The 13,875-nt window shown below is 53.4% G+C and overlaps 1 protein-coding gene across 5 annotated transcripts in view; it reads left to right on the forward strand.

Annotated features, from left to right (window-relative positions):
- NPHP4 (nephrocystin 4) overlaps positions 1-13,875 on the forward strand; it is a 127,636-nt gene that overhangs the window by 98,613 nt on the left and 15,148 nt on the right. For all 5 annotated transcript variants that reach the window (XM_082398689.1, XM_082398690.1, XM_082398691.1 and 2 more), the window contains exons 16-18: positions 7,425-7,585; positions 10,522-10,702; positions 13,275-13,400. In XM_082398689.1, coding sequence (XP_082254815.1) covers positions 7,425-7,585; positions 10,522-10,702; positions 13,275-13,400 — 468 coding nt within the window. The remainder of the gene's footprint in view (positions 1-7,424; positions 7,586-10,521; positions 10,703-13,274; positions 13,401-13,875) is intronic.

Here is a 13,875-nt window from a genome sequence, read left to right on the forward strand (position 1 = left end):
CCAGCCAAGGGGGCATCTCCCACCAGACCAGTGTCCAGGTCTGGACCCTCTAGTACAGCCTTGATCGCCTCTTCCTTACTGGATCTTGTCTTTCCTGTGCCTTCTCCAGGTGCCCTAATACCGTGTCCCCAGCTACAGAAGTTGTGTTGGTGCATTTGGGAATACCTGCTTTATCTCTTTGTTCATCTTTCCCCCGACCTCAGAATCATTTGAATGTAAAATGCAGGTGTGGTGACACTTTACCTCTAAATATAGGAGCACACATTACTTAAAAATAAGGACATCTGGGACTTCCCTGGTGGCACAGTGGTAGAGAATCCGCCTGCCAATGCAGGGGACATGGGTCTGAGCCCTGGCCCGGGAAGATCCCACATGCCGCGGAGCAACTAAGCCCGTGCGCCACAACTACTGAGCCTGCGCTCTAGAGCCCGCGAGCCACAGCTACTGAGGCTGCGTGCCACAACTACTGAATCCTGTGCACCTAGAACCCGTGCTCTGCAACAGGAGAAGCCACCACAATGAGAAGCCCGCGCACCACAACCAAGAGTAGCCCCCGCTCACCGCAACTAGAGAAAAGCCTGTGCACGGCAACGAGGACCCAATGCGGCCAAAAATAAAATATAAATAAATAAATTTATAAAAAAATAAGGACGTCCTTTTCTATACACACAATTCTGTTATCATACTTAAGATTATAAGAATTTCATAGTCAAGTTTTCCCATTTCCCCTCATATGTCCATTGTAGCTGTTTTTTGCTCTGACATCCAGTCCAGGCCCAAGTACTATCTGTAATCGTGTGTTCAGTCTCTTTTCATTGAGACTTGTCCCCTGCATTCTCTGTCCAGTGTTGGTGCCTGTTTGAAGAGACCGAGCGAGTTGTGGATTGTCCCACATTCCGTGTGTCTGATTGTCTCCTCACCTGGTTGTCTACCTCGTTCATCTCCAGTAGTTCTCGTCCACTGGGGGAAGGGCTGAGGGCTCAGTCTCATCCTGGATTTGGTGTGAACTCTTCATTGTTGAGGCCGCGTGCTGCCTGTGCGTCCCATCGGAGGCGCCGAGGTCAGGCCGTGTCACCGTGCGGGTGCCAGTGTGAGCACTTGGTAGGGGCACCCGCCCCAGGTGTCTCCAGTGGGAAGAGGTAGGCGCTTCCCCCTTTGCGCTTGGAAGACTTCTTGGGGCTGTTCTTGGGCTTCGTGTGAATATCCGACCCCTGCAGCCCTTCACCTACTGTCCTAACATCCTTGGCTGTGCTTTGCCTGGATCAGCTATTTAAATGGAGCTTTCAAAATTGTAATTCTTCTAATGCCATCATTCGGTCTCCTTTTATGAGCTGGCTTTCTTCTATAAAAAGAGACTTTCTCTCATCAGCCAGGGGTGAACTACATATATGTTCTCCAAAAAAGGCAGGACAAATGTTACTTTCCCTTTAATTTCTAATTTTCAGAGTAAGAACTTACTGTAATAGTTACTCTAATAGTGACAGTTCAGGTTTTGTATATCCTAGCTCTTTGTTTCGTCTTTGGCCAGCTGTAGCCCTTCGAGTTGGCCTGAGTCTGTTGACACGCTCTGGTTGGACTTTGGGCAGGTCCTCCCTTTCTGGAGCAAAGGTGTCCAGGCTCGCCTTGTGCTTTTTCTGCCTCAGATCCGGTCACCCGTTTCTCCCAGGAGCCTGGCCCCCCACTGGGAGTGCTTTCTAAAGATCACTATCTGGGCGCTTTTGATCGGGGTCTCAACTGCTTCTAGGCCTTTCCCTGGGCAGAGCTGGGACATGTATATTAAAACATGAGTTCACCTTGATATTTCTAATTTAAATTTAGAAGCTTTTCCCTAAAATATTTTATTTGTATCTCTTTCCTCTTAAACCGAAAATCGTGTTTCCTGATAATATATTTACTTATTTACTTTCCCTTATAATTTACACAATGTATTTTCAAAATTACCCCGCTAGTTTGAATACTAATGATACATGGCTGACAAAAGTTCACATTTCTGTGTGTTCTTCTGGTCTTGGGCTGTGTCCCACCGAGGATGTAGAGTGAGTGAGTGTGGCCCAAAGCCCTTGTGTTCATTCTTTTCTCTATGCAGTTATGTTGCCTATTTGATGTTCAATCGAATTTGTTGGTTTCAGTTTGTTTTCAATTTCATATTTGCTTTATTTCCTTTTTGTAGGAGCAGTTCCACTTGTAGATGTATTTCTAACGTATCTGTGGGAAGGAAGGTTGTCTCCGCGTCTTACTCTTCCGCCATCTTGCCCAGACCCCCCTCCTTTTTGATTGGAATATTTACGTGGCCCCAAACATAAAACCGTAGTTGAATGAGCACTCAAGGCTCCCTTCGACCCTCACCCCTCTAGACAGTCCCCACCTGCTCACCGGCCTGGGGGTGACCGAGTTTCTAGTTTCTGGCTTAAGCAAACATTTACGTTTTTATTTTTTGTTTTTTCTTATTCAATAGGTGGCATACCAAATACACTTTTTCACTGTGCTGTTTTCAGTTAACTTTCCATCCTGAGTTCCACTCCATGTGGAAACCGTCTGCATTGTTTTTACAGTTACATCGTCCTACATTGGATGCATGTTCTGTGGTTTATTTAACCGTCATCCTACTGATGGAGGTTTGGGTCTTTCCAGGGTTCTGCTATTTCAGATAATGCAGCAATGAGTAACCTTGTGTTTCTCGTGTTTTCTGCGTGTGGAGGTGTGTTTTAGGGCAGATTGCTGGCAGTGGGATTATAGGATAAAAGGCTTCAGTGGTGTTGACAGACACCACCACCTCCCCTCTGTTAGCCTGAGATCTTTTGGCCTCCTCCACAAAATAGGTTGTTACGTTCTGATTGATGTGAGATAGATCTTAGTGAAGTTTTAATGTGCATTTCTCTTGTAATGAGTGAAGTTGAGCATCTTTTGTCTTTGTCTGCAAACTTCTATTCATATCTTTTTCCATTTCTCTGTCAGATTTTTCATCTATTTTGTCCTCTGTTTTGGGAACTGTATTAGGAAGATTAGCTGTTGCCTGTGATATACATTGCAAATATGCTTCCTACTTTGCCATTTGTCTTTTTGCTTTGCTTATGATGGGTTTTGCTATGTAAAGGTGTTACTTTCGTGTAGTCTAATGTGTCAGTCTTTTATTGCTTCTAGCTTCTTCAGTCATAGATGCAAAGGCTTTCTCCTCCCCTAGCTCAGCAAGAGATTCGTGCGTGGTTTCTTCTAGGATTTACAGGTTTCATTTTTCACATTTAGATTTCTGATCTCTATATAGTTTATCCTGCTCTGTGATGGCAGATACGGATCAGTTTTATCTTTTTCCAAATGTCTATCCAGTTGACCCAGTACTATTTATTAAAACGTTCGTCTTTTTCCCCAGTGACTTGAGAGCCACCCTTATCATATACCAAACTTTTTTTTATTACTTGGGTGTAATTCTGGATTTTCTTGCTCGTTCCATTAGACTAGAGGTTGGCAAATGGATTTCTGTTAAGGACCAGATCATAAATATTTTAGACTTTCTGGGTTCACATATGATCTCTGTGTAATCATTTTCTTCTTTTTTTGACTTTTGTTTTTCACAACCCTTAGAAAATGTAAAAGCCATTCTTAGCTCACAGCTGGGTTGGCCTGTGGGCTGTAGTTCACCAGACTCTTCATGAGACTGTCTGTCTACACACGAAGGTCACGCTCTTTGATCAGAGGTGTTATGCTGTTCTTTTTTGCACGGTTCTCCAGACATTCTTGCTGGTTTAGTTTTCCATGTGAACTTGTTAGGCTCTATCTGGGGTTCTGGAGAAGTTCATAGATGAACGAGAGGAGAACTGCCCTTGAAGGACAGGAGGGGGCCTGCCCAGGAACGGGGATGTCTTCCCATCTGCTCATTTCTGCTTCCCTGTCTTCTGAAGGCACATAAGTGTACCTTAAATAGGTTTTGCTATTTTCTTGTTTTTTAATCAATTAGATTTTGCATTTCTCTTTATTATTACGCCCCTTCCGCTTTCTTTTTGGTATTCTCTATTGTTATTTTCCTAATTTGTTTGAGTTGCTTAATTCATTTATTTTAATTCTTTTGTTCTTGTGGATATAAAGTATTGAAGGCTATGAATTTTCCTTTGATTATTGCTTTATGTTTTGGTGATTCTGATAAGTAGTATTTTCATTATTATTATTCTAGAAAATCTGTTTTGATCGTGTTTTCCCTTTGACACAGAATTATTTAAGAATAAGTGAATTGTTTGGAAAAATTTTTTCCAATTTCTAGTTTGTTGGATTGTGATCAGAGAATATTATTTGTAATATTTCTACTTTAAGGAGCGTATTTAGGTTTTCTTTGTGGTGAAATAGACAGTAAATTTTTATTAATGTTCCAAATATACTTGAAAAGATATATTCTCTGTTATTGGGGTACCATGTTGTATGTGTATGCATACACTCTGCCTTATGGGTTAGCTGGTCTGGTCTTCTGTATCCTTACTTATTTATGGTCCACTTGACCTGCCTTGAAAGGAAAGCAGTTGTTTGGTCTCCACTGTCATTGTGTTTTCATGTGTTTCTTCTTACATCTCTGGATTTCTGCTTTGTTATTTGGTGCATAGATACTCCAAGCTGTTACGCATTCATCATGCATTGTAGACTGTAGTGTTATAAAGTGTTTGTCATCAGAGGAGTCGTGGCTGCCTTCACAGAGCAGGAGGTGTTTGTCTTGAAGGAGGGGTGGAGATTGAGAAGAGGGGTGGGGGAGGACCGTCCAGCTGGAGGCAGAGCATCTGCCAGACCTGGCCGTGGTGGTGGGGCAGGACTGAGGTGCAGCAGGGACCCCAGCTGGGCTGGGTGGCGTCTGTGAAGGGGTGAGGGGGGTAAGCCGGGGAGCCTGAGCAGGCCCTGTGGGGTGGTACCACTACCCCCAGGAGTCAGTGGTCAGCGCCACTGCAGGCTTTTGAGTGGGACGGAGACGACGCAGGATTCCTTTCGTGGATGCTTCGGCAGTGCCATGGGATGGACTGTGGGGAGCCTGGACCTCAGGGAAGGCCACTGAGGAGTGGGTTGTCTTAGCCAGACAGGAGCAAAGGGGTCCGAGCCTACAGTGGGGAGGGATTGGGAGGGTCCAGCGTGAGGGGCCTTGGGCTGTGCCCAGACCAGGATGGCCCCCGTGTGTGACACTCAGCACACTGTCAGCTCGGGGCTCAAAGTGTCCCCCCGAGACCATGAGCTCCATCAGGGCAGGGACCCTGTCCATCCTGATCTCCCCACACGACCCCACACAGGGCCTGGCACATTTGCCGCATGTGAATTCATGGTCGTATTGCGGGGACTCGGCAGCTGACAGGACGTGGTGACGATGGAGCCCAGCCAGGGCGTCGGGAGGACGCGGTGCCGGGCGGCACTCTGGGGGGGACGCAAGGGGGAGCTGGCTGGGGAGGAAGACGCGGGGTCCAGCTGGGACATGCTGCGTTCAGGCGCGAGTGCAAGTCTGGGTGGAGGCTCCGTGGGACTGGAGGTGTCGGGGGTGGTGTGAAGGGCGCCCAGGGAAGGGTGCCTGTGGGTGTCGTCTGGGAGGTCGCCCCGCACGTTCGCGTCCGGCTGCATCCTGGGCCGGCAGTCGGCCCGGCGGGACCCGGCAGGTGACGCTGCCGGCGGTGCTGTGAGCTCGACCCTCCTCCTTCCCTGGTCCTCATTGCGGTCCTCCCTGCGCCTGGATGAGCCAGCCTGCGGGCGGCTGTCGGGAGGCTGATCGGGTGCCGCAGGCCGCTTGCTTCTCACACCTGGCCGTGGGGGGCCGGGGTGGGGGGGGCGCGTGACCCTGGCCTCCACTGGCCCTGTGACTTGGTCTGAGCACGGGGGGTGGGACACTGGGGCCTGGCCTGCCGTGCGCGACGTTATTCCCAGCCCCTCCCGCGGTCTTTGGGCTGCGGCTCCCTGCGCCTCCATCCTGGAGGGTGCTTCTGTCGGCGCTCCAGCTGTGGCGGAAGCCAGGGCCCCGCTGGTCCTTGCTCCGCATCCCCTGGGCCCGCCGGGGGCCCTCCCCCCGCGCTCCTCCTCAGCGCCCAGAGCTGGGTCCCGTCCTGACCTGCTTCACTGCTCCCGCTGACCGCACTGTCCTGGCCTTGAGGACAGCGGAGAGGGCGCTGTGTGGGCCCCCACGGGGCGAGGTGGCTGCCGGGGGGCGAGGGTCTCAGCCTGCCCGGGGCCGCTTGGGCTGCTGAGCCAACATCCGCCTTCCTCCCTGGGGTTAGCGGTCTGTTCAGCGGGGCCACGTAAATACTGTTACATTATTGATGGAAAGGGCAGAAATGTTGTTCTCAGTGTGTTTCCCCTGCATTGCTGTCCCTGCACTTTAACTAATGGTGACTTCAATGACATCTGTGCCAATTTAGGATTAATGGTGATGCCACTTCGCAAAGGTGAAGGCGGGGGCCACAGTCCGGCTCCTGTCTCGTAGTGATAAGCCTGGCACCAGGAGCGACCTTGGAGAGGCCTGTGCTTCTGTGGGGCTGCTGGGCGTGTTGGGGCGGGAGGCATCGGGGTGGCCTAAGCACCGTGTGCTGAGCTCCGTCTCAGTTTGAGCTCTCCATGCTCCTGTGTGTGAATACCCAGGTTTCTAAAAAATTTTATCGGAGTCTAGTTGATTTACAAGGTTGTGTTAATTGCTGCTGTACAGCAAAGTGATTCAGTTATACATACATATACATTCTTTTTCATAGTCTTTTCCATTACGGTTTGTCACAGGATATTGACTATAGTTCCCTGTGCTATACACTAGGACCTTGTTGTTTATCTATTCTGTATATAATAGTTTGCATCTGCTAACCCCAAACTCCCACTCCGTCCCTCTCCCACCTTCCTCCCCCTTGACAACCAGAAAGTCTGTTCTCTGTGTCTGTGAGTCTGTTTCTGTTTTGAAGATAAGTTCATTGGTGTCATATTTTAGATTCCACATATGAGTGTTATATGATATTTGTCTTTCTCTGTCTGACTTACTTCACTTAGTATGATCATCTCTAGGTCCATCCATGTTGCTGCAAATAGCATTATTTCATTCTCTTTTTATGGCTGAGTAGTATTCAACTGTGTATATGTACCGCATCTTCTTTATCTGGTGACCACCCGGTTTTGACAGAAGATGTAGGCGGCATTTCTCCCTAAATCCTGTGCGCCCAGAGTCATACTCCGTGGCCGGCCCTGTCGGGGCATCTGTCCTTATCCAGCATAGACTGTTTCACCAGGACTCGGTTAAAAAACATCAGTCTTATTTGGGGAGGAGCTTTTTGTATACCTTGGAAAGAAATGTAATGTTTCGATTAATGTATTTATTAAGCTGTAACTCTGACAGAAGCAGAAATTAGTCATCATGACCAGAACAGAAACTCCTCCAAGTGTAAAGATAATAAATGATTCCAATTACTTCTGGGCACATTTGGGGCCTCTTTGCACAGGGTCTCCAGGCTTTCAGCTGAAGTACCTGGTGGACCCTGGATTCCTGAGACCCGGGGAGCAGCGCTGGTTCGCCCGCTACCTGGCCATGCAGACCCTGCAGATCGACATCTGGGACGGAGACTCCCTGCTTCTCATCGGATCCGCCGCCGTTCAGATGAAGGTAGCGTTTCCCCGTGGTCCTTCCTGTGCGGTCTGTCGCCCGGCAGTGTGGGCCATCGTCCAGCGCTGGGCATCGTCCAGGGGCCTGGCTTCTTGGTTCACAAATTCAAAACACTGCCGAGTCCTCTCCTTCCCCGAAGGAAAGGATGTTCACAGAGTCTGAACTCGATCTGCTAGGTTACATCCGTCCAGTTATCAGTTCCTCCTGTGAACCGACCCACCAGGTGACGTCACCTCTGCTCCCTTGACGGTGAGGATGGATGTTCCCTGAGAGCAGCTCGGGATCGGCCTTGTTCCGCAAGAGCCTGGCCGGTCCATCAGAGGTGTGCCCTCAGGACGGAGGACAGGATGAATGAATGATGGGGTGGGAAAATGTTTCCTGATGCTGCCCGGTCTCAGTTCCATGAATTGTGCTTCTCTCGTTCTAACTAGAATCAGAAGCTAATTCGTTTTCTAACTGTGCTTCCCATTCTCCTCATATTCTAAAACTGAAGTCCATGCATTAATTCAATTTTCTTCCCAGGGTTTCTCCCCAAACCTTCCCTTTCGTGTGACCAGGACCCCAGAGGGTCACTGTGGGGTCACATGGCGGCCTCTGGGCCGGGCACTGGGCCACATCCACTTGCCGACATGCCGTCCCGAGAGTTTTCCTCCCTGCCTTGAGGTGGACGGGGGAGAGGATACAGCACCATCGCTGCAGCTCTGCAGTCTCTCTGACCTTCATTCACTTTTCCTTCATCCCACACAGCTATTTCCCTTCTGGATTCCAGCCACGGGCCCCCTTGGTTTCCCTTCCTGAGCCTTGCATGGCTGGTCACTGAGGCCTGCAGATCTGGTCCCCTCCCCTCTTGCTCCTCAGCACCCCGGCCCGCGAGGATCTCATGACTCCTGTACCGCAGTGGCCCCGGCCCCGTGCTCCCCATCCTCTGGGGGCCGCCTGCTCCTCCGTCCCTCCCTTCCTCTGGCGGCTGACCCGGGCTGTAACTGTCGCATCCACCGGGGCTCAGGGCCCTTCCCTGAGGGGCTGAGGCCCTCAGGACAGTGGAAGGAGCCGGGGGGCAGTGGGCAAAGAGTTACGGGGCGGGGTCACAGCTGGTGAGGACTCGCAGGTGTCGGCTGATGCTCTCATTCCTCAGGCCCCCAAGGTCGTCATGGGTGTTGCCCGTCTGTCTCCTACACTGGCCAGTGATGCCATGGAGGGTGGGAATGGGATGGCCACTGACGCCTCCCCAGCAGTGTCCTAGGCCACCGTGGGTAGGGCATGGCTGAGAATGGATGACTAGAAGGAGGGAGGGAGGGGTGAGGCGAAAGGCAGGAGGGGCGGAGCGGGGCGAGGCGAGGGGAGGGAGGGGCGAGTGAAGCGAATGGAGGGGTTATTTGATCTCATCCTCCACGAAGAGCCTCTTCAACAAGTGCTGTCAGGTTTACTGACACAGAATTGGTTTAAATAAAATGGAATTTTACTTTTTAAAAATAAGCAAGTCTTCACGTTAACATCTATGTAGAAAAGATGGAAAATTTGTGCAAGTCCAGGTCCTGAGCTGTCAGGTGCTTACGTGCGCTTCTGTGGGTATTTCCTGCGTTTCCAGACGCATCACAGCTCGTCGCACTGCCCCCCGTTGTTGGACAGTTAAGCGCCTTTCCTGGTGGAAACACTGCAGGGAACATCTTGGAGTCATGTTGGCTCACCTCTCCAGCTCAGTTCCTGAGCGGTGACAGCGCCAGCATCGCTGGGGTCTTGCGGTGGTCGCTGCCGGTGCCTGGTTGCCCCCCCGCTCCGCTGCGGTGTCCTCCGCCCGGCCCTGGGACTGCTGCCCTGATCCCCGTGTCCAGCAATGAAGCCGAGGCCCCGGGTCTTGCTGGGACCAGGCTCTCAGCCCAGGTCTGACTCCATCATCTTCTCCCCAAATGAGAACGCCCCAAAGCCGCATTTCCGAGTCACGGGTGCGCAAATGTGGAGCCTCGGGCAGGGGGCCCAGGGGCCCGGCATGGCGCTCTTCCCAGAAGATGACCAAGGCGCCTGAGGGTGGGAAAAAAAACCTCTGCAGTTTCCTAGGTGAGACGCAATACCCTGTTTTTATTGGCATCACTGCTCCTGGGGCAGCCGGGCGTCGCTTCTTGCCTTGACTGGCCACCCTCTGGAGGGGTCTTCACCCCGTCTGGCTGCCGAGGCTCCTGGACCGTGAACGTGTTGGCGTTATGTGGACAAGCGCTGCTGAGCAAGCAGGTTCTCCGGAGCTGGAAGCCCCAGACCCGCTCAGGAGGGATCTGGTCTGGGCGTGTCCGCCCCAGAGACAGGCAGAGGACAAGTGCTGGAGGGACAGGGCCCGAATTCCAGAAGCAGGACCTGAACTTGGCCCCACACTTCCATTTACGTGTGACAGGAGGCCTGGTGACGTGCCCAGGCCTCCCAGGAGAAGGGGCCCAGCCCTCCCTCCCGGCCGGCCCCACTCGCTCTTGGGCTCAGGAGAGTTCCGAAGGGTTAAACTTGATTAGCAGAGAAGAGTGGGGTCGGAAAGGACCCTCTTGACCCAGCTCCGTCCACCCTGCGGCCCCTCCTTGGACCTGCTGCCCGCCTTTCTGCCACACTGAAGCCCCCTGTGTCCCGCCCGGGCCTGGCGTGCCCCACCCCTGCCTGGAGGCACATCTTCGTCCTGAGGGGCCCAGTGGAGGCTCCTCGGGGCTCCCGCCGACGCGGAGCTGGGCTTCCTCAGCATCCCCCCTTGTTCTGTGCCGTGTTCTCATCTTCTCCGCGCGGAGGGCTCCACGCAGGTGGCTGCCAGGCCCGCTTGTACATCCCTGGGGTTTGCTCAGTGGGTGAATCGGGATGCACTTTGTTAAGGATTTGGGGGAAAGACCCGACAGCAGGGACTTGGTTTTCAGAAGCAGATAGCCCCTGCCTCGGCCGCCCTCTGACCGGTCCTTTCTCCTCTGCAGCACCTCCTCCGCCAAGGGCGCCCAGCCGTTCAGGTCTCGCATGAGCTTGAGGTCGTGGCGACAGAGCACGAACAGGACACCATGGTGGTGAGTGGAGATGTGACCAGGTTTGGCTGCGTCAAGCCCATCAACGTCCACACGGTGGTGAAGGGCCGGCTGCACCTGACCTTGGCCAACGTGGGTAAGAGTCCCTGGCAGCTTTGCTCTTGTTCCTGGGTGGCTACTCTTCTTCCCATTCGGGGCGTGAGCCCCCTCAGGACAGTGGTCACATCGTGGGCATCAGCACTCAGTAGGAATTCAGAAGAGCTCTCATTAGCTTGACTACTAATTATGCCCTTGACTGCTGAGCAACTGTCCTTGACCACCGAGCATCTGCCCTTGACCACTGAGCATCTTCCCTTGACCCCCGAGCATCTGCCCTTGACCCCCGAGCATCTGCCCTTGACCACTGAGCATCTGTCCTTCATCACCGAGCATCTGCCCTTGACCACCGAGCATCTGCCCTTGACCACCGAGCATCTGCCCTTGACCACTGAGCATCTGTCCTTGACCACTGAGCATCTGTCCTTGACCACTGAGTGCCTGCCCTTGACCACTGAGCCTTCCCCTGACCACTGAGTCTGCCCTTGACCAATGAGCCTTCCCTGGCACCGGTTGTTTGGTGTTCCTGATTTCTGGTCGGGGTTTGGTATTATTAGCTGTCTCCGTCTTGCCCACGTTTTATTTCTGGTACCATCCATGGGGCATCGCTGTGACGATCCTCAAATAAGATGACTGGTTTCGGGAGAGAGTTTCATCTGGAGTTTCAGCTCATAGCACTGCCTCATTGTGGAGGAGAGAAGAGAGAACTGTTCCTAAACTTCCGCACCACACAGCTTGGGAACAGAGGGGCAGAGGGACGTGCTTGTTCAGAGCCGAGCACCTTGACCTTACGTCAGATGGTGTCCCAAGGGCTGCTCGTCAGAGACGCCGAGGAAAGCCCCAGTCCTCCTTCCATGTGGGCAGGAGGCTGGGGCTGGGTGTGGCTGGGATGGTCCTGCCTGGACATTCTGGGGGCTCCACTGAGGCCCCTGATGGGACAGGGGACGTTAGGCCAGGCATGCCTGCCTGTGCCCGCCTCAGGGCAGAGGCCGGTGTGAGCCCTCGTGGGGCTAGTGACAAGCCCGCTCCATCCCCCTCGAGGGGACAGAGGAAGGATTGAAAGCAGGACAACACCAAGCCATCTGAGGTTTCTGGACTCAAACCTCTGTCGTTTTATTGGGGAATTTTCCATTCCTTACAGCCCAGCCTGATTTTAGACCTCGAGCCCCGTGGGCCATTTCCACCTGTGCCGACAGCGCGGAGCTGGCAGAGCTGGGACAGAGCGGCAGGTGTGAGCGCGGAGCCCGTTAAGCCAGGTCTGGGGCTTCTGCTCCCGTGTTTACAAATGTAGGATCCAAGGCAGCCTGGAGAACAGACAATATGGAAACGGCAAAACTCAATTAGGTTCTGGAGAAATAAATGAGCTGTGTGTGAGAAGCAGACATTATTCAAAAGCGCCTACGGCTGAGGGGAGTTGCTAGAAGCATTCTGCTTCCAAGATTGTGTTGGTTATTTTTATTTTTAATTCACCAGCCCACAAATGTGCAGTGATTCCAGATTTTAAAATCTTATCTTCAGAAGAAAGATTAGCTCCATTATGCGTTATCTTAAATTGTCATTTTCATACGTTGCCTGCAAGAGAGAGATAAGCTCGTGGGAAGGAGCCTGAGATACCCAGCCTGGGAGGCCGTGAGGCAGAGGACAGATGCCGCGCGCAGCACGCTTGTACGACGCGGCCGCACCGTGCTTTCCTCTGTACATTCTGCAGTTCTTGAACAAAAAAAAAGTGTCGTGGCTTTTGTTTCTTTTTGAAACTGGTTGTTCTGCAGTGCGCAGCAGGCGCGGGCCAGCAGATGGGGTGATGCCGTGCGGGCCTTCAGGGTGACAGAGGCACGGTCGGCGCCTGCCCGGATGGGGCCCCGCCTCTGCATTCACAGCCGCGGTCAAGTGCCAGGCCGCGGATCCAGGCATCTGTCACCCACGCCCAGGTCTCCTGTGACTCTTTCCGTGGGAGAGGGCCGTCCTCGTGCTTGGCGACTTCTCGGCTCAGGCGAGCTTTTTGACGCCGTCTTTTTGCCAGCCTCTTCTGAGGCTTTACGGGGTCATTCATCATTTAGAGATCCCAAGAGCCCCTTTCCTTTCTTTGACCCCGTGATCCTGGCTGTGCGTGTGGCCACGGCTCCCCTGGGAGCTCCGCTGCCACTGTATCTGCAGGTCTCCCGTGGGGCCTCCCTGGGGAGGGCAGGCTGCCCTGACCGCCGGCTCACGGTCAGGTACCGGGGCTCTCAGGGTGTCTCCCCCGAGGCGTGTTTGGGCGCAGACGTGTGCAGAAGGGCACAAAGGCCTTCTTGGAACAGCATGACACTCGAGGGCCTGACAGGAGAGTCTGCGACCATCCCAGAGCCCGGGGCCGGGCCCCCTGGAGACCTGCCCTGAGCGTCTCGAGCCCCGACTTGTGGTGGGAAAGCAGAGGTCAGACAGAGGAGAGTGTGGACCTGGAGAGCAGGGAGCTCGAAGGAAACGGGCCTCTGCCCACCTGCCGTTTCTCTGCTGCAAAACGAACTCCGACCTGAGAGTGGAAAGTGGGGTTGTGGGCGGGGATCCGGGTGAGTGTCATCGACTCTGTTCTGGTACTTATGTCTCGTGCGGGGCGGGGGGTGTTTTTCGTTCAGGTCACTTGTGTGAACGGAGAGTGAGGAGTCCCAGCTCACTGCCACCTTCCAGGTCGCGGGTCATCTCGAATGACGGAGCCACCGGCTTCTCGGGAGGTGGCCTTCTCACGCCCGGGGCTCCCAGACGTGAGTGGAGAGACCGAGGGGCCTACGGGTGGAGGCTGGGGGTTGTGCTCGGGGCGGTGGGCGGGCGGTGGGGCAGAGCGAGAGGTGGAGGGCCGCGTGTGTGTGCGTGTGCGTGCGTGCGTGTCCGTGTGTGCGTGTGCAAGAGCACACGCGTGCGCCTGTGTTGTGGGGCCCTGCCCTCTGGATCTGGGGGCCCGAGCTGTGGCTCCGCCTCCGTCCGGCTCAGTGACCTGCAGGCCACGTCAAGTCACTGCGTTTGTCAGCCCAGCGCTGTCTAGGCTGGGCCCTGGGGAAGCCGCCGGTGTTACTTGGTGGAGATTACAGTCCTAGGAGTGGCGTTTGTTTTCGGGTAGCTGCTCCTCCCCAGGGGAAAGGGGACAGGAGGAAAAGGTCAGGATGAATGTAGGCTGTTTTTTAAAAACTAATTTGAAACTCCCCATGTTGGGGAGAAGAGAGGCTCGGGAGATAAAGACCT

This window comes from Balaenoptera borealis, assembly GCF_965194805.1.
Source record: "Balaenoptera borealis genome assembly, chromosome: 1".
Classification (NCBI taxonomy): Eukaryota; Metazoa; Chordata; class Mammalia; order Artiodactyla; family Balaenopteridae; genus Balaenoptera; species Balaenoptera borealis.